Here is a 27,565-nt window from a genome sequence, read left to right as displayed (position 1 = left end):
GCTTTGTCCTCTAATGAAACATTAGGTCGCTAGATCACAAAACATATGGGCTTCATTACCAAAAATCTTATCTCAAGCATAAGAGAGTTCAATCACACAAGATCACTAACCACAATAGAAGCCATAGCTTAATATTTTGTGTCAACATTGGATCTTAACAATATTAGTTTGTTTCCTGCCATGCTAGGTGACAAGATTACCACCCAAAAATATCCAATACACCTTTTCTAAGAGTATTTTGTAAATTGGAAAACCAAATCTCAACAATAGGTCTCTCCCTCGATTTATAATTTATGCCGAGTAGATAACATGAACATAACACCCTTACTAACTGCTGCTTACCAACATAGCAATAACACACAGCAATAATACTAAATAACTAAAGTAACAGTGACACACCCCTTTAAGTCGGAGCATAAATATCATATGCTCCTAGCTTGCTATAAATGAATTTCACACGAGCACCCCCAAGGATTTAGGGAATAAATCAACAACTTGGAGTTCAAACTTCACCAGTGGTTATAATGAGCTTTTGCATAAGTTTCTCTTGAACAAAGTGACAATCACTTCAACATATTTCATCCATTTAAACAAGACTAGGTTGGAGGCAATATGTATATCAACTTAATTATCACACATTGACTACATAGGCCAAGAATCTAGAAAACCAAGTTCTTCCATGAAGTGAAGTTCATGACCCGATGCTCTTACTCAATGCTCGACTAGCCACAACAATTTGTTTCTTACTCTTCCAAGATACCAAGTTACCCCCAACAAAAACATAGTACATGACTTTGGATCCAGTTAGAAGGTAACTCAAGCCCAATCTGCGTTTATATATCACATGGGTGTGACCCTAATCCTAATGTAAGAGACCGCACCTAGGTGCACCTTTAAGGTATTTCAAGATACAAATGACTACTTCTCAATGAGTTGCGCTCAAACAATCAAGAAATTGACTCACAACACTTGTTGTGAGAGACATATCTAGTCAAGCGAGTGTGAGATAATTCAACTTTCCAACAAGTCTCTAGTATTGTCGAGGATGAGCCAACAAATTGCCCATATCTAGCACTAGTTACTATTATGATCCACAAGTGTGTTGACTAGTTTGGATCCCAACAGCCTAGTCTCATCTGAATGGTCTATAACAAACTCCTCCATTACGTTCGATACAGGAGATACTTCTATAAAAAAGAAGTATTTCAAAGGCTTTAAAGGTTTGAAATCGAATCTATACCCTATAAAAAAAAATGCTTCAAGCTCTAGATATATTGATCATCAACTAGTAATCACAATATCATCCATATGCACGATGAGCAAAATCCTCCCAAATGCAGTATGGCAATAATACAGAGTGATCTACTGCACATCACTAAAGATCAAACTTAAATACTAAGGCACTAAATTGACCAAATCTTGCCCTAGGAGACTGCTTTAAACCATTCAAGGATTTCTTGAGCCAACACACTAATTTTGACTCCCCCTGAACACCAAACTCAGGCAGTTGCTCCTCCTAAAGATCACCATGTAAGACGGCATTCTTCACATCTAACAGATAGAGAGACCAGTGATAGGTTGTGGCTAAGGAGATGAACAAAAGACAAGTTCGGCAACCAGACAGAGTACAACAACAACAACAACAAAAGCAACCAGACAAAGTGTGTTGCAATCATCCAAATTAGCCATAGAACCATTTGAATTGACCTTCATAGCATACGCCTAGCAACAACCAACCATACACTTATCAACAGGAAAAGGTACTAGTTCCAAAGTGTCATTATCCTGTAACACACGCATCTCATCAACCATTGCAGTCCTCCACCCATAATGGGATAAGGCCTCAAAGTCAAACTTAGAAAGAGGAAAGAGCAATATTCATTATAGTGCTAAGGAAACAAAAATATTAAGATGACAAGAAATCATGGCAAACGAAACTTGAGATTGGATGTAGGCTGCAAGTGAATTTACCTTCCCATACAACAACAAGAAGATCAACATCGTAGGAAGTAGGATCATCAAGCAAGAAAACAAAATGTGTAGAAGTAGAAATTGGAGGAGGCTCTGCTCCCATGAGTGTGCACCTGCAAATTAAGATGATCCAAACAACAAGAATGACTCCGTGAAGATGCTAAAGTGCTTGGCAAAGATAATAGATTAGGAACTAGGACACTAAGCAAAGGAAAAGACTCATCAAAATCAAAAACGCTCAAGGAATTAGAATAGCATGGTGTAGACTCAAACAAGGTAACATCAAACACAAATAATCAAAGTAGCATAAGGATATAGCATCGATATCCCTTTTGGGAACTGGGGTAGCATCGAAAAATACATTTGATAGGATGAGGATCAAACTTATTTGTTTTTTGACTTAACTAATGGACAAAAGACACACAACTAAATATACAAGGAGGAAGTGAGTACAAAGGAACCTTCGGGAAGAGAACTGAATAGGATATTTTACCACCAAGGGCAGAGGATGGCATTTTATTGATAAAAGAGTAAGAATTGAGCACACATTAGTTCAACAAACTTTGGGAACATTCATATACAATAAGGTGCAAGTGACTTTGAGAATATGCATGCTTTTCCCCATTCTTACTCCATTTTGCTGTGAAATGTAGGCACAAAATGACTAATGAATCATACCAAAGTTAATCATATAGAGTAGTGAATTGGGTACTGAAGTACTCCTCAGCATTACCACGACAAAGTTGTACAACAGAAGTCATAAAAGTTATTAAAAACTCAAAACAATATTTCATTAAATTGATCCAAGTAATCCTAGCATAGTCATTGACAAAGGTTACAAAATATCAAAACCCAAACTTCAACGTGACACGACTGGGACCCCAAACATATGAATGAACTATCATAAAAGGGCTAACCGCCTGTTTATCGACTCAAGAAGCAAAAAGAACACAATGGTACTTTCCACACTTAAGATTAGACATAGAACTCAAAGTAGGAACTAATTATTTTAACTTGTCCAAAGGATGACCCAAGGCGACAATGGATCTAAAGTGGTGCAGCAGTAGTGCACGAAATAGGAGGAGTAACTCAAAGTAGTAAAGTCCACCAGCCTCACATCCTACACAAATCATCTTCCTCGTCTTCAAATCCTGAATAACAACAGAATCATAAAAGAAGATTACGAAACAATTTAGCAACCATGTAGTCTTACAAAGATAGATTGGGGCAATAGGATTTAATGTTCCTATACACTTAACTATTGCACTAGACCCATAGGATAATTCGAGGGAGGTCTTCCATATATTAGAGGGCAAAAAAAAAAAAAGTTGGGCACAAGTGTCACATGGTCAATGGCAGCAAAATTAATGACCCAAGGACAAAAGGGAGAGATTATTGGATAACATGTAGGCCGAATGGTTATCTTTCTAAGCAAAAAATGCTTATTGGGATGCCTATAGGAATCTTAAATACTCCTAGACAGTTTTGGTACATTGGGTGAACAAGTGGTTGGTAAAGGAAAAATATTTTTGGGATTTATGACCTACATCCACAAACCCTCAACCAAAGAAAATCATAAACACACAATGAAAAAGATATTTTTAGGATTCATGGACTACATACCAACACACACAACCTCGACCATTGAAGCAAATCACAAACACAACAAACAAGATAAACAAGTGGAACAAATAATAAATACAACATAGCGCTATTTCAGGCCCAATGAACTCAAAAAACAATGACAAACAGCCCACACAATCATTCCTGGAGTGCTGCACATGAACAACAAAAAGGCAAGATCTTTGAACAAAAATCCATCACCAAAACCTCAATAATATGGTTTATATAGGAAAAAAACAAAATAGCAATAGGATCAATTCAAGCTAAAAAACAGGGTTGTTCATATGCCAACATGTGAGGTTGGCACTATCAACCTTCGATTGACCGCATAAGGAAAGCTCCAATGATGGATTTCAAGGTTGGCAAATCAATAGTGTATGTGGGTTGTTATTGTGTTGGTTTTGCAAGATCCAAAGAGGTTTGGTGTTTTCTAGGGAAGTTCGGATGGTTGTTATGTCTTCTAGCAGCTGTTGGCTAGTTTACAAGCCTACGTGGTCCTAGTAATTCTCCTAAGATGGTAGACATGCAAAGGATTTAGGGTTTTTGTCTTTGGTTTGACTGTGGTTGTGGTGCTCAAGATGATGGACATGCAAAGGATAGGTCTCTCCCTTTATTTATAATATGTACCAAGTACATCGCAATAACCACAATACCCTTACTAACTTACACATTTACTAACATAGCAATAACATGCAACAATAATGCTAAATACCTAAAGTTTTCTTGTAGTTGTGTGAAAAGATAAAACAAGCAGCCGAAAGGGATTCTAGTGTGAAAGTTTCTGGCTCGAGGTTTAGGTTAGGAAAGATTGTTGCACTCAAAGCAATGCTTGTAGTGCAGAAAACCAGCGAGAAAGTTTGTTCATAATGATAAAGATGGCTAGGTATCTGAGAGATGTCATCTTTTTCCTTCATCAAAGATGGAGAAGGTTGGGACAAACTTAACTCTTAATCTTCTCCTTACATATATCGTTTATAAAGAGGCCATTCGCTAGTTTTAACAAAGGCAGAAGCAATTGTAATAATTAAATAAAAGGCATAAAATGAGAAATCTTGTGAAGATAATCAGCACTTATTTGGATAAATTTGATGCATAGTGCCATAAAAGCCCTCCAACAAGATTGTTCATTGCATGTGAAGCCATTGGCACAAGGATTCTTGACAATAAATAAGTAGCATAAACATATGCAAACCCAACGATAGTTGCCCCAAAAACGATTCACCACAAAATCATGATATATCAAGAAGTTTCTTGATGAACAATTTATACCACAATTCCTTGAATCCTTAAGCTTTGACCATTTTATCTACGTGCTCTTAACTTGAGTCCAAATGTGACTTCTAGTTTTGCCACGCTTGCAGAGAGTAGGTGTCATGATACATCCAACTCTTTGTTTACACTTCAAATATTAACCTTTTCCATGGGACTTCCATTTGCATAAATATTTTAACCATAGAAAGAGAAGGATTTTCTTTACTTCTTTTGCTATAGGGAATTATACAGAGGTCAAAAGAGTGAGAGGGTCTTGGGTCTTGGTTCTTTCATGTCCAAAAACATTATTCATGGGTAAATGGTTATGACGACTAATTCTCTTTGGCATAAAATTGGAGTTCGAGTTATGTGTGAAAAAACATGCAAATTGATTTCATAGGTGTTCCCCCTTCTCTAACCTTGCACTAAATTTAAAGGGTAGATGCATAGTTGTCAAATCGAGAACTAAAAGTCCAATTTCAAGAATCAAGAATTGAATCGAATCATAAGATTCAATACAAAATTTCAAAATTGCTTCCAAATGACATGCATATAGTAGTAGACATACAAACACACAAAATAGTAAATACAATGAAATTCATCAATAGAAAAATCATATTTCATGTCTATGCCTTGTCTAAAAAATAAAAAGGGGACTGAGTCAAAAAAATTATAAAATAATAACAATAATAATAACTTTATGGTGTTAAGGGAAGGAATCAATAAAAAAATGATAAAAATTGAACTTTTGTTGTTTCATCAACAACAAGAAAATCATATTCATGCGTATCCTTTCTTTAAACCGTGTCGTTTCAATGGCAAAGCAATATATGCCTCCAAGAGTGAAGAATAATTTTGCCAAGTATAAGACCTAATCTTCTTCAGCACAAAACTGACATGGTGACTAAAAAAAAAACTAATAAAAAAAGGAAAGATGTTTTGGGGGTTTTAAACAAGTTGGGTCAGATTGGATCTAATAGGTTTAGACTTTAGAAACATGTAAATCTAGAATCAATAAATTCAGATCAATTCATTAGATTCAAGGGGTGAATCAATAGGTTTGACAACAATTCAATTGCTTTTTGATTCTCTAGTAAGATCATAATCGATTTGGTGTGGAATTTACATGTGAATTGCAAGATTCAAACCATGAATCGTAAGATTCTAACAACACTTTGGTTGTCTAGTTAGCTTAAGGAGCAATGTCTTTCAGTTGCTTTCCCTTCACTCTTACGTCGTGACTCATGACACACCAAACTCTTTATTTAGGTTGTTGATACTAACCTTTTCATGTGAATTCCATTTTCATACAAATCTTAATGATAAGAAGAGGAGGATCTCTCTTTACTTCTACTGCTGTGGTAGTCATCTCATTATTTTTATTGTGGTTGTGGGTGTAGGGATGTCAAAGTTTGGAAATTGGATTCTTCTAGCGCTTTTTCATGTAAATTGTTCAATTTCTCATTTGTTCCAATTCTCGCATTATTTTCCTCTTGCCAATTGTTTGTAAAACGCTAAGTTCCCTTATAAGGATAAAGATTTCCTATGAATGGTCATTCTTAACAGGGCTAAGACCAAAAATTTGTTACAGCTTAGAAGTCCTTAAGGCTCCTAATGTGTGTGTGATGTGCTATGCTAGTGATGAGACACATGCTCACATTTTTCTTCATTGTTCTCTGACTTGGTCTTTATGGAACCCCATTCTTTGGAGGATTTTTTCTTGACTAATTTTAGAGGATTTGGGAGGTGTAAAGATGCAAGAAAACTAGTCGCTGTTCTTGCTGTCTTGAGGTTTAATTATTAGATAGAAATGCTTATACTTTTTGAGATCAGGATTTGTCTATAAATATGATATGAGACCTGATTTTTTGCTTCATCATGCATCTTTTTGCCCAGTTGCTTTGGGAGGGTGGGTTCTTCTTATATTTATACCCATCAAGGTTGGCTGGCTTGGCTAGCTTTACTTTGGTTTTTTCTATTTCTAGGTCGCATTTGATTTTTTTCCCCTTTTGCTCATGTTTTGTTCAGGAGGACATCTTATCTTCCCCATATATTCTTTCTTCTTTTAATAAAGTTTCTTCTTCTATCAAACAACATTATAATAATAATAGTAAGAATAATAAAACTTTGCTCCAAAAATTTTACACAAGGAGATCACAGCTTCCACATCATAACCAAGCATGTTTATATTGCTTTTTCAGTTTCGAATGAAATAGGCAAGGCTGTGAAGAAGGCTAGCTAATATATAGTTCATAAAGAATTCCAATACATGTATATCACTACACTTGAAAATTTTTTAAAAAGAATAAAAAATATTATTTTACGACAACATTTATTTAGATTCAAAACTTCAAACGCAAATTTAATAAATTCGCAGCACAAGGGATGTGGTTTAACCGTCATCCCATTTGAATGCCACAATTAAACCGCCCCATAAGCTAGTGCAGATGTTATCAAAACATGACTGTATAATAATTAAAACACTTCAATTTTCATAAGACGTTTTTCATGCACAACAAGTCCAGCACTTCAATTTCTGTGACACATCCAAGCACCAAAAGAACGAGATGCAGAACAATAACCATAAAATCCCTAGATGGTTTTAAAAAGCTGGCAAGAAAGCAAAGAATTCACCAAGGATTCCATACACACACAGACAAGAACATGCGAGTACATGTATCAGAGAGACAAGAAATGACTGACTTGAGAAGCAATTCATCCAAGGTCGACTGCTCATCCGGAGTCCACTCCGAGGAAAGACCGGGGTTGTGTCTCAACACGGCCTGCGTCTGAGTGTGCCCGCTCGAATTGTCAGCTGCCGCTTGCTGCGGCGGCGTCGGAGTCGGCCCCGCCCCCGAACCACCGCCGTTGTTTGGGCTTCCGCCATTCATGGACGAAGAAGGCGAACCGCCGTCGCCCGGGTTCACACTCGCCGCCATCAAACAGACTGCCCGCCGCCACCAAACAACCCGTTACTCTTAGACTCTACCGAGCATACATGAGAGAGAGAGAGAGAGAGAGAGAGAGAGAGATCAGTGGACAGTGGGGGGAATTAGGGGTAAGGAGAGTGAGGTGAGCAATTTCAATTTTGAGCAGATTCTTGTTAAGAAGGGTATATCTATCTATATTTTCTCCGTTCTTGGGAAGAGCTTTTTGCGATTACTCCTCGAGAAGAAATCAGGAAACTCTCTCTCTCTCTCTCTCTCTCTCTCTCTCGTTAAGCCCACGGAAATGGAGCGGATATCGTTCGAGCTTTGAGGTTAGAAACCAAAAAGATGCGCAAATTACATGCTCCTAGTTCTGGCCTCACCCTCATCCCCGATATTTTGAAAATACCGCCGTCGTTCTCCGCTTCTCCCTCTGCCGACTGCGAACACAAGTTTTAAGTTTTTTTACTTTTTATTCTTTATTTTTTTAAACAATTATAAAAATGTCATTTTGTTTTTTAGTTTTTAAAATTTTAGATATAATTTTACTCGTAATAGGATAGGATAGTTATAATAGTGAGTTACAATTAGTTATATATAAAATTCTAATGTAATTATAAACCAAATAATAAAGTGTAACTTTCTATGATTCCATAATAAGAAATAGACAAAAAATAATTATTCTCAAATTTTATCATGAGAATATATATTCATTTCTAATAAAAGTTGAATCAAAAAAAATAAACATATAAGAAATAATTATTACTTATATTTTCAAATTTTTTACTGTATTCCTTCTTATTCCAAAAAAATAATTATTCCACAAATCAAATGAGTCTGCCTAGTCAAAATTATGCACTACTTGTGTGTGGAGTTATTTTTTTAAATTTAAATTTAATTAATTTATCAATTTCTTATTTTTTAGATAAAATGGGAAAACGAGGAGATATTTTTAAAAGTGTTGTACCTTAAATTAAGGAGCCTTGGCACACACTTTGAGAACTCAAATTCTTAATGTCTCATTTTGTTTCTAAGTCTTTTAAAATTTATATAAACAATTTTTTAATAGTAAATGTTTCTAGTCGTTAAAAATAATTTTCATTTTTCATTTTAAGATAGGAGTGAAGCAGTGTCAAATCAAAATACCTAACGAGCATTAGCTCTCCCTAAAAAGGAGGTGATATAGTCGCACCTTCCAGTACGGCTACTTTGTTATGACTTCACTCTAGTCACTAACCCAACCTTTGGCATCACCCTCCTTGCAGTTAAGGTAATGAATTTAGGCATAGCCAGGCCCCATAGTATGACGAGCGGTGTGTACAAGGTCTAGGAATGAATTCACCGCAGTATGGCTGACCGGAGATTACTAGCAATTCATACTTTATGTAGGCAAGTTGCAGTCAGCAATCTGAACTGAGGAGGGATCTTTAGAGTTAACTCATCCTCATTGGATTGTGACCATTTGTCCCAACAATTGTAGCACATGTGTCGCCCAAGTCATAAGAGTCATGATGACTTGATGTCATCCTAACCTTCCTTTGGCTTATCAATGGCAATTTTTTCAAGGTTCCAAACTCAATAGCAGCAACTAAATACAAGGGTTGCACTCATTGTAAGGCTTAACCAAACACCTTATGGCACGAGTTGACGACAGCCATGTACCATTTGTATCTGCAAACTCGAAGGCACCCCTCTCTTTCAATAGGATTCGATGCATGCCAAGCCCTAGTAAGGTTCTTCACTTCATATTGAATTAAACAACATGCTCCATGCTTGTGCGGGCCCCGTCAATTCCTTTGAGTTTCGTTCTTTTGAACATACTTCCCAGGTGGGATACTTAACGCGCTAGCTGCAATATTTCCTAGGTGGATACACATAACACCTAATATCCATTGTTTATGGCTAGGACTACTAGGGTATCGAATCCTATTTGCTCCCCAAGCTTTCTTCTCTCAGTGTTAGCATCAGCTCAGCATAGTGCTTTCGTCATTGGTGTTATTTTCGATTTCTACACATTTCACTGCTCCACCAGAAATTCCCTCTACCACTAACAAAATCTAGTTTGGTAGCTTCCACCACCTATTTAGGATTAAGGCCTAGAATTTGGCAGTGGACTTAAAATGCCACCTACAAATGCTTACGCCTAATCATTTTGGATAGCATTTGCATCCTTTGTATTACCTGCAACTACTAGCACAGAGTTTGTCAATGCTTATTCCCCAAATACTTTCGTTGCTTCTTCTTCGAGAAAAAAAGTTTGACCACCCATGGGCCTTCTACCTCCACGTGGCATTGCTCAAACATGCTTTCATCCATTGTCAAAAATTTCTCACCACTACCCCCCTAGGAGTCTGGATAGTGTCTAAGTGCCAATGTGGTTGATCATCCTCTCGAGTCAACTACTAATCATCACCTTAGTAAGTCATTGCCTCACCAACTAGCTAATCATACTTGAGACCCTCCTCGGGTGGATTCCTCCTTTTGCTCCTCAAATTACACGAGGTATTAGTAGATGTTTCCAGCTGTTGTTCCCTTCCTAAGGGCAGGTTCTTACACATTACTCATTTGTCTGACATTAGAAACACTACTTCCCATTCGACTTGCATGTGTTAAACATGCTGTTAGCATTCATTTTAAGCCAAGATCAAACTCTCCATGAGATTTATAATTGCATTACTTATAGCTTCCTCATTCATAAACAAAGTGGATTCCCGCTACCTGGGGCTATAGTATGTTCCAAGGGTTGGGTTGTTCACTTAGAAAGTGGTAAGTAAGCTATGTTCAGAATATTATGAGACAGTTTGATCCATATCTAGTCTAGGTGTTAGACCATTGAGAGGACCTTTCCCTAGTACAATAGGATCGAGAAGGACGTAGCTCTGGTGTAAGAACCTAAACCGTGATATATGGATTAATAAATAAAGAGAAGGGTAAAATAGTAATTGAGTAGGCTTCGTCGACGAAGCCAAAGTTCGTCGACAAAGGCCTTAAGTTGCTCGGCGACGAAATGTAGGAGCTCGTCGACAAGGAGAAGCCGAGAGGTTTAGGGAATCCGGAAATCTCAGGCTCGTCGATGAGGTCATCGTCTCGTCGACGAAGACGCCATCTCGTCGACGAGGGTGGCCGAGTCAAAGAGCTATAAATATCCATTTTCATTACTTCTCAGTTAAGAAATCTAAAATCCTCTTTCTATCTCTCTAGGAACTACACATACTCTCTCTCTCTCTTTAGATTTCTTCGTCGTACGTTGCGGGAATCGTCAATCTGACGTTACCACGAGTATCAGGGAAGGATTCTCTACAAGATTTATAGATCAGATCTTCGTTCCAGTTATTTTCGAGTTTTGACTCGAAATCGAGGTGAGGTTCGGTTTTCAATTCTAATCTAGTAGTTAGTAGAGAATAGGATTGTGAGTATATTCTGTACTATGGTTTATAGGTTTTGGGAACTCAGTTCGCTGTTTAAAGGCCGTAGAGTTCGAGATTGATCATTTGGGGAAAGGTAAGGGGATTCTGTTTATGTCAGTTATTTTTTAAATCGGACTTGGTAGAACCGTGGTTCACGGTCCTATGTGTGTTTTGGTTACTCATTTGGGGAAATCTAATGGGTAAAATTATGGGTTTTTCATGTTTCAGTTTTAGGAAAAAAGGGGGCATTAGGTTGCATATTTGATTTTGTTGGAAAACCGTAAATATATTGTGATATAGGGACGGTCGTTCCTTGACTTGTTTAAACTGTATATGTTGGAAAATCATGATTTTGGATTACCAAATGGGTGTGGTTTGTTTGGTTATATGAGCATGCATAGTTGTGTTTTGTTGAAATGCAATAGGAATTGGGTTTCGAATTGTTCCAGGTACTAAAAGAGTGTCCAGCTCTGTATTCGAGAGCGTGAAATATAGCCTGTCATGTTTGGCAAGAGTGTCTGGCTCTATATCCGAGGGCGTGAGTCTTATCGGTTGATCACCGAAGGGTGTGGATCCACCAGTTGTACCGGTACGATGCCATGGGAGCCTAGGGCTACGCTATGTTCCGGAGACGCCACGTAATGTGGGTCGTCTTCGGGCCGAAGGGTATGACGACACCGGGTTACTTGATCATATGTGTGTGCGTGTATGCACTGTACTAGAACTGTTTTGTAAAAATACTGGAATTGCATTTAACTATGTATGTTTTATGTCATGATAACACTCAAATGTCACACATCGATATAACCTGAATCTGCCTTACTGAGGAGTGTCTCACCCTTGTTGTACGTACATAATTTTTAGGTCCTACAAGTAACCGAAACTAGCGTCCTTGTGTTGGGAGCGTAGTGGTCAGTGTACTGCGGGAGGTACCTGGGTAAGTGCTAGGACTGTATCGGGTTGTCTTTTGTGATTTTGGCTGACACCAGGGTTATGTTTTGTGTTATGGAATCTGGATTCCTTTTGTATAGACTCTGGTATGGTATAGAATATCTATAGAAAGACTTTTTTTCTGCTGCTTATCTATAATGTATATGAATGTGTATAGGGTGTATGGGAACCCCACGAGGTCGGACCCTCATTCATTGTGCTGTGTCATTGATGATTTGTATGAGTGCTCTCTTATTTCGACTTCCTTAGAGCCTTCGATAGCATAGCTAAGACACCATGGATTCTCTACACCTAAGGGGATGGAGTGACATAAGTTTTGAGAATTCAAAATAAGGTCATGGCAAGACAAGTCATTTATCATTACATGTGTCAAATGGAAGTGTAGTGATGTATGTAGCTGAGGCATCTAACAAATCGATAGACTTGAACCTCGTTCCCACATTACCTAGTCAATTTGATTAGGCACTTGCTACCTATTTTCATTGACAACATGAAAAAACCAAAGGCTTTGCCCTTCCATCTTTTGGATAGGCAGAGAAGGAGGGTAGAGGCCTTTAGTGTCCCCTTTAGTCAAGATTTAAGGCCTCACACTTACTAGCCAATATAATATGCTATTCTCACATGCCTTTTTGTTGAATTTTGAAGTCCTATCCCATTTTGATAATGACAAATCACAGCATCTCATTTGTGTGTTAAGTATTTGAACAGATTTAAGTTTTAGAAGGCACAAATTACTGATGCAAAATGGAATCCATGAACTACCTAAATGAGCACATATCTTGGCGCATTCCATTGATATTTGAAGAGTAAAGCTTGAAGACCTTATATTTTTTCAGTTGTAATGTTTTTAAGTTTCAATTGTGCATGCGTATCATCTTATTTAAATTGAAGCTCTCATATAACCTTAGGCTGAACTTAGGCACTCTATATTTTATGGAAAATCATTTTACAAATGTGCAAAAATTATTTCAAGTGTAAAAATCTTTTTTAGAATGAAAAACTCCAAAACAAGTTTTTCAAAAACCCTTTCGTGTTTCTTTTATCGCATTGATGAGATCTTTTATCGATCAATACATTCTCTTAAAAATTGTTCAGCACAAAAGTTTTGAGATTTCCTCTTAGCTTTCTTTTGATACCAATAACGTTCCATTTGGAGTTTTCTAGAAAAAGTAATGCCCAAAATACAGAAAGGTGTCCGCAAAAGAAAATTCCCTTCATGTTTCTGCCGCCTCAATGATAAGCGATTTTCATAATCAATCACTTCTTCTCCTAAAAGGTGTTCAACATGAAAGTTGTGTGATTTTCTCTTAGATTTATGTTGATACCAAGAACATTCGATTTGGAGTTTTTTAGAAAAAATTATGCTTAAAATACTGAAAGGTGTTCGCAACCTCTCGGGAAAGGTGTAGAAATGGCCGAATGGCTAGTTTTCAAAATAAATTATATTTTAACACCTCAACGGCCATAAAACGGTTATATCTCCAATTTGTCTATAAATACCTTGCCCAAACACTTGAACAAGCTAAGAAAATCATTTGGAAAGCCTACTTGCATATTCTTTCATTCTTCTTCATATTTGACACCCATTTTGAAGATCAAGTTCATATTTTTTCCCACTCTTTCTTTTTGAAAAGCTTATATTCATACTCATATATATTGCTTGAAAGCCTTCTTGCAATTTGATTTTTCAAAGGTCAATCTTGAAAAAAACATTTCTCTTACTCTTCTTTTGAAAATTCTTTTTGGAGAAAATCTTGTGAGTTATACAAGAAAGCTTTAAGCATATATTCATTTATATATACTTGCTTGAAAAGTTTGTTGACAAAAGTTAGAGCATGTATTCATTTCAATATATTTTGCTTGGAAGCCTTTTTGCTTTTGATATTTCAAAAGTCTATTTGAGAAAAATCATTTTCATACTCTCACTCTTACTTGCAAAACATTTTTGAAAGAAATCTCTATACTCTACCGAACTTCATATTTTAAATCATTTAAGAATGCATTTAGATATATTTTTCATTGTACAAATCAGCTTGTGAAGAAGCATTTTCTTGTATGCAAAAATTATTTTCTACCATTTGTATTTTTGCGATTTGGGTTAAGAACCAAGCCAAGTGAGGGGATATCACTTGGAGAGGCTTCTCCGCCTATAAAGAGGGAATACGGTGTGTACCGTGCAAGACGTGGGGTATTGTGACGCCCCGATTTTCATACCAATTTTTTTATATAAACAATAACAAATATTCACACGTCATCTGTAATATTCACAAATCGGCCACGTCAACAATCATATTACCGCCCATATGACCCCACCCGCATTCGGTACCGGGTAAATAGACATTTCATTTATACAACCTAACAGCGGAAGACAGTATATACATAACAACTAGAATACAATACCCAGAGTATCAACATACATATATACATACATTACTATCTCATATCCAAAAACAACACAACCCTAGGGAAATTACACCTCCCTAGTCCAAGAACTCACCTTGTGTATCAGTGTCTCAGGTCCCTACTGTATCGGAGCTCTTTCACCTAACCTATCTCTGTTCCCTAAAAAGTTTAGATAATTTAGGTGAGACACATTTCAGTAAGATGGAATAAATTATTTACAGTGTGTAGCATTATGAATTCATTTATATCAAAATACTCATTAAAGTGATTTTCATCTGAGAAAGTATACAAGTTCATTTCCATACTTGTATGGATATACATCACAAGCTTTTAAAAGCTTTCAATTTCATTTCCAAAATCATTCGTACACAACTCATGTTTATCAGCGAAGTTCCTGAGAATAAGGAAGTTTACCCGCCCATATAAGACACTTCCCTCTGCCCTGATATCGTTTGTATTTTTACACGAATAACCCGGGTTCGGCAACAACTAATACTTATCAAGACATTCACCTTACTCAGTAAGCTCTAAGACGGTGTGTTTCACTTCGCTCTAATTATTTATATTATTAACTCACGCAATTTCATTTCTCATTTTCTTTCTTATTTCCATTTTCATTTCATTTCCATTTCCATCTAGCTCATGAGTATCCCCGGTAACCATTATACCTGTTGACTCTATGAGTTTGATCCTGTTTTGATTATGACAAAACCAATGTTTTTCACCTGTGCACTGAGCTTCTTGAACAGGTCTATCCTTAGCATGCACTATTGGTAGGAACTCAAGCATGTCATACAGATTATGAAGATCAAGCTTCATTTATGGCGTCTGAAGAATCGAAAGAATGAAGACCTATTCTCTATTGTATTTGCATTCCTTTTTAATTGGTCTGTAATAATTTATATGGTCTATAACAATGCATCTGCATGCATGATAGGATTTAATGCTCAACAAGATCATAGGGATCAAAGGACCTTAGGTTCAGTCGACCGACGCCAGGTTTTTTAAGCATACTTGAAAAGACCTCAGGTCCCAACACATATGCACTAATAAGTCCCCATTATCATTCACAATCAGGGGATCAAAATTGAGATAAAATGGAGTTAAATTGAAAAGGTTGAGAGGGTTCGGGCGACCAAACAAGTCAACATGTTAACTTCATGTTTTGGGCACTCAAACCTATATTGAGCATATCTTAATCAGGCACCCGAACCTGTGTCAGGTTTCTTTTCAACTACTCGGGCGCCCAAACGATCACATTCAAAATGGACTCAAGCAACCGAATTGGCTGGTTCAGTTAACCGAACTTAGCTTCGGGCACCCGAACCTCAGACAGAATGCTACTGACTTTGGTTCAGCCAACCAACTCTGATTTCAGGCACCCAGACCTTTAAAAAGTGAATTTTTGAGTGTGTTTATTCAGGCACCTGAACCTCAGATCGAGCACCCGAATCTCGCGGGGTAAATTAATTTTTACTAAAAATTAAAAGGGGTAAACTGAGTTAATTTTTCTAACCCTGTTTTAAACTTTTCTAATAATGCCCATTGAGTCTCCAACGGTCATAATTTTGCCCTTGCCTATATATATCTTCTCATTTGCAAAATTAAAGGTTGACTAGCAAGATCATTAAGGAAAAATTCTCTCAAATTTTCAAATCCCATTTAACCTATACTACTTCCATACACTCTCTATTTTGCTATTCCCTTGATAGATCAAGTTCCCAAGAGTGTTATTGAGTGTTTTACATTGCTAAAACTCTCCTTGCTTGTTGATTGATTATTTTCATTGAGAGTTCTTAGCTAGGGTTTTTTCCCCGATTTAAACAATAAATCTTTGAGTGGGAATACCCTTATAGCTAGTGAGTCTTTGCATCTTGATTACAAGACTCATCAAGCTTGTGGATTTTGATTTGCAAAAATATTATTTTACACAAGCTTGCATATTATCTTTGATATTTTTTTTGCCAACTTCAATTCAAAATATCTATTGTGCTATACATTTAGAATATCCTTGAGATATTTGATTTGGATTGTGTTAAATTTCCTTTGATTATCTGTGTGTTGAATATCTTATCTTGAATCAATTGTTGAACTCTCACATATACATACACTCACACATCTTAAAGAGTTTACATATTGGATCTCACTTGAGCATTTAATCCATATCATCTGTGAGTGCATAGTTGTTTGTGCTGTATTTTGGTGCATATCTGCTTGATTAAAGAAGCATAATCACTGTACCGGTTATATTGTGAAAATACTATTGTATTCTAGGCGTGAACTAAGCGAGCGGTAATCCAACCCGGTAAGGATTGATTGTAAAGGTTGAGGTCAGCCCTGTGCTAATTGACTTGGCTATTTGGGTATCGTTCCACCCGTTAAGTGAATCTTAGTGTAATCCTTACGTGGGTGTGCTAAGGCGAGGATGTAGGCAGGATTGGCCAAACCCCGATATCATATTCGGTGTCATTTTTATATTTCTTGCATTACATTCTGCCGTGTGCTTGATTTGATTCCCTTGCTGAATATACAACATATCTAATAGACAAAGAATTGCATTGAGTTGATAAATACTGAAATTGCGTTGTATGCTTTGAATACTAGTAAATATTTCATATCTACAATTTCATATATACTTAGACTGGCCCTAAATTGTGTAATACTGTTGCTAGACTGATTGACCTAGGAATGAATTTTTAAATACCAATTCACCCCCCACTTGGGATTACACCAAAGCTAACAATACCCATGTCTGTAACTCATGGCTGCCCTGAGGATGTTTACTACGCCATGCTTCCCCCCATGGTAAAGGTTGTGCGGCTCGATGGTTGGATCTAACTGTGGTTGGCCAACCTGGTTAGATTAGAATATCATATCATATATCTCGTGTCTATAGTATGACTGGCAGCCCTATAGCCCCGATCCAGACTTAGGGGGCACAACAACTCTACTATACAGCTCAGTTGACCATCACGCCACACGCTCCACGAGTCCGTGTGGTTGCACTAACACCACTAGCAACTTTACCATGCTTAAAATCACAACCCATTATTAGGGTTTCAATATCCATCCATCAGGGTTAATCATTGCCACATATCAGCAATCATTATGCGGTATTGGCATTTCATCAATCACATTTCAATGATCCCATTGCAGCTTTCGCACTTTATAATGTTCACAATTCCCCAATATTCACAATCAATATTCTCATTTCAATTATTACATTTCAATTTCTGTATTGCATTATTTACGTTGCAATATTCTCATTTTCACATTCTCAATTCAGCATTTATTTTGCCATATTCACATTTCAATATTCATGTTTCCATGTTCATTGCAGCATTAAGATTGCAATGTATTTTCATTTCAGCATTCACAACTCATTTCATCATTTCAATAACATTACACCAATTCAATATTCATTTCATCTCATAATAATGTATACATATCTCATTTCACATTATCCAATCTTTCTCAATAGATATTTCCATAATTCATGTTTCATCATTTCTCAGAAGAAATACTTTCCAATATTTATCACTTCCATCATTTTCCACATTCAAAAATATATATTTCAATACGCATTTCAGGGTCTCATAATTCTCAGGACAAATCATTTAATCCAGTTTTAAACATATTTTAATATAAATCATATGCCACACAAATTTCATCTGATACTCATATCATAATATACTAATTTCACAAGGAAATATCATAACTTCATTTTTCACATATTCATTCAATCAATAATATAAAAAATACTGCTATAATTTATTCCCCTTACCTCACTTACTGAGAGATTCGTTAAAACCCAGATCCTACGCCTCTAGCGCTCGAAACTCAAATCCTGTAATTCGCATTTTCTCTAGAATAATTAACTCATTTCCCAAAATAATGCCCATATATCCTTCCCTGGGCTCCATATACTCCAAATTAACATTTAAACTAATATTTAATACTCTTATTTGGTTTCCTGAACTATGCCTGCAGGGTCCCGAAATTACACCCGCGACACTTACTCGAGCCCTAAATTCAATAACCCAAATTCAACCTCAGAATGCCCAATATTCTAGCATCTCTAAATCTACATTAACTAAATAATAATTAGCCCTTTAATAACCCCCTTATCCTAATTTTGGGGTAATGCCTACGATGACCCTATGAGAAATCCGCTCCGCTAGACTTGTAGAGAATCATGCCTAGATTCTCGTGATTGTGTCCGATCATCAATTAGGCTTAAGATTTATGAAAATTTGAGGTAAGAGTGAGAATTTAGCTTACCCCAGGAGACATGCCTACTCTGCTCCTACAACAAATTTGTTTCTGTAGAAATGACGGTGGCGGAAATGGGAGTCCAACGGTATTTCCTGATTTTCGATCGACCGAATATCAGTTGAGAAATTGAGGAGAGTGGGAGAGAGAGACAGAAGAGACGAAGTGGGGGGGGGGGGCGTACTGCTTCTCTCTGAAAATTATTTCAGATGCTTCCTAAAGCTTTGCTTGAGGAAACTTTACCTTTATAATAATAATTTTATTATTATTATTATTATTATTATTATTATTATTATTATATTTAATTAATTAATAATAATTTACTTAATTAATAAAAATAAAAATAAAATTAATTATTTTTTTAAAATTTAATTTAATTTAATAATTAATATATATATATATATATATTAAATCACCCCACTAATCTTTTATAACCATTTTTGGGATTATTATAGGTATCATTTGGAGAGATGACTTCGCCTATAAGGAGTGCGTAACATGGTGGTTCTGCCTAATTTAAAGGAGTGTTACAGTGAAAATCTTTAGGTGGTTTGCTCAAGGCGAGGATAGCCAAACCTCGTTAAAATTGTTGTGCTTGAATTTCTCTCTCCCTACACTATTTAATTTCCACATGTGTATGTTTATATTTTGTTGTGATTGCTTATATATATACATACATATATATATATATATATATATATATTTGTTGTGATTATTTTACATGCATGCTTTAAATTGTGTTTGGATATTATTTTGTGAATCGGTTAAATAAATTAGCAAAAGTTTTTAAAATCCAATTCACCCCCCCTTTTGGGATCACACCAATCCTCACACTTTCTTCATTCATGATTAAATATTATGATGGCTTACGTGTAAAGGAACCACATTGTTGAGAAAAATGTCTCTCAAGCAATGCACAATGGAATATGTATATTGTCAAATAAAATCAAATGCAACAATATAAATGGTGATTATCCGAAATCATTCCAAAACCACAGCAAATAGACAAAGTAATAATAAGAGCAACGACACCAGGAATTACGTGGTTCGGCAAAACCTACATCCACAGGAGCAATCGACAAAGATTTCACTATGAAGATCGCAAAATACACAATACAATGAGTTTCAATGATCTTCTTCTATCCTTCCCTTATCAAAATATACTCAGAATGGTATATTTAATAGCCCCACAGAGGCTTCCCTCCAAATACCGAACCATTCTAACGTTCATATTCAAAGATTTAAATCATCCTTGCAGCTTCGAGTCCATTCGTCGAAGAATAGGGTCCATTCATTGACGATTAGGGTCCATTCATTGACGATTAGGGTCCATTTGTCGACGAATCAGGCATATTCATCAATGACTTCTGAATGTCTAAATTTTATATGCTCTCAGTATCTCCATTCGTTGACGAATGAGTCCTATTCGTCAACGAATGCCTACTACACAACACCAATGACTTCACACATATGTTTTTCTTCCTTTGTTTATGAACTCCACCAAGTATAAGAGCCATAAAAGCATAACAATCTCCACCTTTGCGATTATACGCCCCTTAGGAAAACCTAAAAAAACATACCTAATTGCTCCACCTTGACCTTAGAATGTTCAGATGGGACCGTCTCCTTTCTAACACTTGGAGACAAACACTAACTCCAAGCAACGCTGCTTGAACTTGCCGATGGTAGATTTAGCTGCTATCATCAACCCCGATATAGTTGCAGATGCAACACTCAAAGTCTTCACCTTGGGCTTTAAATAAGACCATTCCACAATAATAAACACAAAAACTGCTGCAAGGCTTATATCACCAAAGCCCCCTGCATAGTCTTCAACAAAAATTTACAACTGATGGTCCACTCTGTTGCCTGCCAAAATACCCCATGCACAATCATGAGGAACCGTTGACATATCCCAGACATCACAACCCATTCTTGGGTACCAAACGGTAAATATTTCATATTGATTCTCCACAGAACCCCTCTGAGACAGCAAACAAAGTCTCCCTGTGGTTCCATCCATAAAGCCACCTTGAGATAATTCTAATCTCCCTATAGCCTTATCCACAAAACCACCCTGAGATAGCACTAGTCTCCCAGTAGTTTGTACATGCGAATCAATAAACCCAGACCCATTTTGGTCGTACCCAACATATTCATGTCAAACACTTTTAAAAGAGTTTCCAACTGATTAGCCTCAGTTAAAGTATTTCTAGCCAATAACATGTCATTTACACACAACAGATACATCACTCCATTGCATCCTATCACCCTCTTCCACACTGGAAGCCTCACCAACTCACACAGCTGGTACATATGCAATACCTAATTTTTCTCCACCATAACACTTATCTTTCTATTTTCCCCTTTGTTATGCATTGCAACTTGAAAAATAGTACAAACCTTGCTGCTGGTAGTAATGAATACATGAAACACCAAAATGCCAAATTTATACCTGAGTTGGGCTCTGATAGTGTACATGGGCTCACTGTGATTCCGCTGGTCTCCCAAGTTGAAACTCCATGCAATATGACCAATTCCATCTCTGCCCTGAGTTTGTAGCTCCACTTGCATCACATGCTCATTCATACCGTGGTATTGTTGACCCGAGATAGAACTCCCCACATTTCTGCCCTGAGTCCCTAACTCCACCTAAATAACATGATTGCTATTGTCGCAGTTTTCTGACATTTATTTCTCTTCCTTTATCTGAGTACACTGCTCTATAGCTTCATTAACAAAAGTCATGTCCTCAATCGCCCCTTTGTTTGCCATAGGAACGCCTAGTTTGAACCCACCTTTCTTAAACCCCAAAAAAGTGTACTATCCGAGCATAACACCAAACTTAGATCCTCCATCACTAGAATATTACACTAGTGGACATCCACTCACAACCGAGTAGTCTACCGTAAAACTTGCTCACAATTCACCTATAACTTTCTTATCTAGCAATACCTTTGGCGATCGGTCATACAAGAAACACGCCATACTCACCGACTTCATCAAGAAGTATCTTGCAAGCCCTACATATGATTTGCCCTGCTCACTACACTTCTTGAACAAAAATCAGCGTACTCAGCCCCAATGTCTAACTTGAGAATCTCTCTCCTTATCTAGTTCTCCATCCCATCCACTACTTGAAGTACACCAATACCCTTCGTGATAAACCCACGAAATGCATATGCCTATCCCCTATTGCTATCATCATCAGTTCCCAAACATCTAAATATATGTAATCACCAATATGCTTTAACTGCATATGTCATAAGATATCTGACTTAGATTCAACATCTGTAGATCCACCTGCAATCGTAACATCCTACAGTGCATAGATATTTCTCGCTACTTTTTCTCCTTTCATCACTATCGAGTCGCCTTCACACATTTTCTTTTTTTCCACTTTCTGACTTGTAACATTATCCATTACAATCTAAAGTACCCAATAAAAGAACATTCTTCCTTAGACTCAGTTCATGCTTTACATCATATATGGTTCTTGTAACACCATCATACATTCTGATTTTGACATTTTCAATAACAAATATTTTGCATAAATATCATTTCCCATCAAAATACAACTAGCAAAAAATGACCTGTAGGTGACAAACCATTTTCTAGGATAAAAGCATCCGGTATCTGAGATCCAATAATCACCCGTGAGGCACTCCGATCCTGATGAAACACATAACATATCTCCATCACTACATTCTGAATCTTCCTCCATTATACTTGCAGATTTTTACAAACCCTTAGACATATATCGGCATTCCAGTTTTTGCAAAACTAATGCCGGAGAATCCTCATCCATGACGTGATACAACACATCATTAACCAAGCAATGTCGAAAGGTTGATACTTCCGTTGCTCACAATTCATTCCAAGTCGCTGCATCCATGCTATCCGGTTGAATTCTATATAAAACTTTCACCATATCTTGTTGCATCAAGAGATCCTTCACCCTTCTCTGCCACAAACCGAAATTTCCAGTTCCATCAAATTTGACAATATTAAATTTCACAAAAGAAGATGTAGAGGTTATTACAACTTCACTTTGATACCAATTATTGTGAAAAATGCTCCTCAAACAATGCACAGTGGAATATGTATATTGTGTAAAGGATCAAATAAAACCATATGTGACAATATAAATGGTGATTATCTAGAATCATTCCACAACCACAACAAATAAACAAAGTAATAATAAAAGCAATGATACTAAGAATTACGTGATTCGGCAAAGCAAACATCCATGGGAGCAATCGGCAAAGATTTCACTATAATGATCACAAAATACACAATACATTGAGTTTCAATGATCTTCTTCTATCCTTACCTTATCAAAATATACTTAGGATGGTATATTTAATAACCCCACAGAGGCTTCCCTCCAAATACCAAACTGTTCTAACATTCATATTCAAAATTTGAAATCATCCTCGTAGCCCCGAGTCCATTCGTTGACAATTAGGGTCCATTTGTCAATGAATCAGGCATTTTAGACCACGACTTCTGAATGTCTGAATTTTATCTACTCTCAGTATCACCATTCGTCGACGAATGCCTACCACACAACACCAATGACTTCACACATATGTTTTTATTCCTTTATTTATGAACTCCACCAAGTATAAGAGCCACAAAAGCACAATACACATCAATCCATTGGTGGTTAAACTCTAATGAGATGACGATACTACAGGGGGTCTTGCGAAAAAATAGCTCGACACCAAGATGATAAAAAGTTTAACACCTCTCATTAAAAAAGAAAAAGAAAAACGAAAAATGTCATCTTACTCAAAATCCAATTATGATATCCCTTCTATCCCAATTTACATCTCGAGGGGCATCGTTCTTAAAAAGAGGAACACACTTTTACATCTTCTTAACTCGAAATGGCTAGGGAGAGGAAATGTTTTTTTTTAGGGTACTTTGGGAATAAATCCAATGGAGACAGGGTAGGGGCTTATAGCTTAAAGGATTAGAGCACATGGCTACAAACCACGATATCGGGGGATTGAATCCCTCTTCGCCCACAATCGGCCTAAAGGAGAAGGACCTTTCCCTATAGGAGTAGGAAAATCAAGATCGGGATAGTGGACTTGAAGCTATGGAACTTGCGTATGGGCCTTTTGTTGAAATGGGAAATGGTATGGCCTTACCCTTTTTTTGTCTTTTTATTTATTATTTATCTTATTATTGATCTTATCATGAATGATGGAATCATTATATTCCATATAGTATGCATTACCCAATCTGTATATATATTTTTTTGTTTTTGTTTTGCGCCTTATAACTCTTCCTCGGCCAAGCTTCGGTTGAATAGTAAAGCAAGTACAAGTACAAGTTTTAGGGTAGTAGCATAGCAAAAATGTGTCCTTCATCATTAATATGCTTGCTTGCAGTAATTGTGGCCTCTTTGGGAGAATTGATGGCTGCATCTTTGATACACTACTAGTACTAGTACATCCGAGAATTCTTAATTGGGTAGTTATAAATGGCCCTGTGACTATGGAACAAAGGATTATCGTAGACCTACACAGAGATATTGATGGTGATTCTCAAATATCACAAAACAGAATGTGATATGATGAAATAGAATGCAATATAAACAAAGGCAAGAACATGTTACCTACTTGACATAAAAATAAAAAGTTTGTTTTCTTACTTTGCTTTATAAATTTGAAAAATTAGAAAACAAGATAGTATTTTGTAATTATTTGAAAAATTGAGATGGAAAAGTTACTATTTTTCACAAAGTGATTAGGGTCTAACAGATCCTTTCCAACTTTTCTATACAAATTTGAAATATTAATATAAATAAGGTGATATTTTGTAAAGAAAAATAAAAAATAAAAAATGGAATTATTTTCTAAAAGTGAATAAAACCTTAATTTATTTAAAGTTATGATGATCACGAGTTAAAACTTGAGAATTTAAAATTAGAATTACTTATCAATTTTTATTTTTGAAAAGGTAATAATATTAAAGCAATATTTTAAAATTTTAAATATAATTTTAATTTATCAAATTATATATGCATCTTTGTTCCTTTTTGGTCATTTTTTTTAACCATTTCTAGTAATCCGAAAGGGTTTGAGATGAGTAAGAGCAACCAAGAGAAGTTTCAAGCTTTCTACATAAAAATCGAAAAAAAAAAAAAATCATGTGTTTCTATCTTTTTCCCATCAATTTATGGCATTTCCACTCATATTTGGTCATTTTTTACCATTCAAAATGATCTAAAACTATCTGAAATGATTAGGAGTGGTTAGGAGGAAGATTTGGACTTTATGCATAAAATTTGAGAAAAATCTATATCTTTTAGAGTTTTCTCATTTTTCTACTATTTCTATGTTTTTTTTTTTTTTTTGAAAATTTGGGGATCTTTCAAAGACTTTACACAAAAAAATTTAATTTTGGTAAATTAAATTAAAAAAAATAAGTAATAATTTAAAATAAATAATAATAAATAATCAAGTATGTGACTGGATACGCTTGTGTATAGGCAACCATGCATGCGTGTGTGCTGACACATGTGTGCATGTGGACACATCCAATGCCAAATTGACGTGGCTGTTAGACGAAGTGGTTAAGGGTCTTTCATTCCAACTATGTTTTGATGACAACAACCCATTAGCAGTTCTTTAAGGCTACTAACCTTTTTTCTCTAGTCCTGTTTAGCTGCACAGAACGGCACCAAAGCAAGTAAGTTTCGAATCAGTCAAAAGCAACTCATGACATGATCAAAAGTTCAGCCACTCAAAGCATTCATGGACTCTACATAATATGCAAGTGATTCTAAAGATTGAGTGTGAGAGTGAAAGAGATTATTTTTTAAAACCCTTGTATATGTAGTGACTCAAATAAAGAGCAAGAAATGGGCATATCACACACACACAACAAAGGCAAGTAAAGCTACTTAAGGTGTCTAAAAACCCTTAAACAGATAAGGACCTTTCTTAGAACTTAAAAGTAATTTTTCTAAAGAAGTAAGAAGGGACTCATCGATGGAAACAGGGCTTCGTCGACGAGTATAACACATGCCCTCGTCGACGAACACAGGGTTTTCATCGACAAGAATATACCGAGAGTGCCTAAAAATTCAGAGCACTCCTCGTCGACGAATATAGGGGACTCAGCGACGAGGTATGTGCAACATTCGTCGACGAACACAGGGTTCTCGTCGACGAAAAGAAACCAAGACTCGTCTGAATTCAGAACCAGCAACTCATCGACGAACACAGGGCTTCGTCGATGAATATACTGAAGAGCTCGTCGACGACGTATAGACCTCGTTGACGAATGTCAGGCTGCAGGGTTCATTAAATGTAGCAGAATGGCAAGTTTTGCTCTTGTCTTGCATCAATAAATGTCTAACGTCTCTCCAGCATCCAACTCTCCTATTTGGTGTTTAAATAAGGGCTTTTGCATTTACTTCAAACCAAGAGAAAGCTCATTTACTTATCAAGATCATTTATTGTGCTTTCACTCTAGGGTTTACCATATACTCACTAGCCCTCTTCTTGCTGCTCTTGTTCTTATTTTACTCCATTGAAAAGAGGACATAGTGTGAGGATCTTGTGGTAATACTCAGCTCAAAGGGAGCATTTAATATTGTATTCACCTCTTATCAACTACTTGTATAGAAAGGACCTTTGTGAGCCATTGTAGGGTATCTCTAAGTGAGTACCTTGTTAAAGCTCTTTGTGAGCAGTTGTGTGTATTGGCTTCTCCGCCCGAAGGAGGATGGTATAGTGGATTTTGGGAATCCTTGAGTTGGTCTCAAGGCGTGGACGTAGGCGGGGTGCCGAACCACGTTAATATCGCCGTGTTAGGCTTCTTTTCTCTCCTCTCTCTTTTATATTGCTCATTCATTACCATTTGCTGCACTTTTATATTGTTATATTATCCACTTGTTCTTGGCAAGATTTTTTTGTTTGTAGAAAATTTACATATCCGCGAGAAACATCTATTCACCCCCCCTCTAGACGCTCAACCGAGCCAACAAGTGATATCAGAGCGCTAGTCGCTGAATTTCGGAGTAACTCCTAGGCGAAAAGATCAATATGGCGAATATGTTTGCCCAAGGTCAATCTGTGGACCGTCCCCCCAAATTTTGTTGAGCTAACTACCTGGCATGGAAAGACCGAATGTCAATCTTCATCCAAGCCTATGACTACCAAATGTGGAACGTCATCACTGAAAGAGACTACACCTTCAAGAATGAAGAAGGCGATGACATACCTATTGGAAAACTTCCTGAGGCGGAAGCAAAGCTAGCACAACTGAACTTCAAGACCAAGAACTTCCTCTATTGCACTGTAAATGATGAAGAGTACAACCAAATATGCAGATGCAACACGGCTAAGGAGATGTGGGAAAAGCTTTAGGTGACATACAAAGGTACAACCTAGGTAAAAAGGTCAAAAATTTATATGTTGGCAAAAGAGTATGAGATCTTTAAAATGGAAGAAGGTGAGACAGTTACTGCCATGTTTACTTGATTCACACACATCACAAATGGACTAAAAGCTCTCGGTAGAGAGTATGGAAGACAATGTGCAGAAAGTCCTTCGCTCATTACCAGCATCTTGGCATGCCAAGTCCACAGCAATTGAAGAAGCAAAGGACCTCTCAAAGGTCATCCTTGATGAACTGATCGGGTCTCTCATGACCTATGAGATCAAGAAGAAAAATGGTGCCGTCGAAGCTGAAGTATCCAAGAAGGCTACCGAAATTGCTCTAAAAGCCGGAAAGCAA

At 36.7% G+C, this 27,565-nt stretch overlaps 1 protein-coding gene across 1 annotated transcript in view; it reads right to left on the bottom strand.

The window, feature by feature from the left end:
• LOC131156372 (uncharacterized) overlaps positions 1-8,142 on the bottom strand; it is an 80,358-nt gene extending 72,216 nt beyond the window's left edge. The window contains exon 1 of the mRNA XM_058110003.1: positions 7,549-8,142. Coding sequence (XP_057965986.1) covers positions 7,549-7,784 — 236 coding nt within the window. The 5' untranslated portion in view covers positions 7,785-8,142. The remainder of the gene's footprint in view (positions 1-7,548) is intronic.
• Positions 8,143-27,565: the final 19,423 nt, after the last annotated feature.

Source organism: Malania oleifera, chromosome 5 (assembly GCF_029873635.1).
Source record: "Malania oleifera isolate guangnan ecotype guangnan chromosome 5, ASM2987363v1, whole genome shotgun sequence".
Classification (NCBI taxonomy): Eukaryota; Viridiplantae; Streptophyta; class Magnoliopsida; order Santalales; family Ximeniaceae; genus Malania; species Malania oleifera.
The sequence above is the reverse complement of the archived record's forward strand: the minus strand, read 5'-3'. Positions and strand labels throughout refer to the sequence as shown.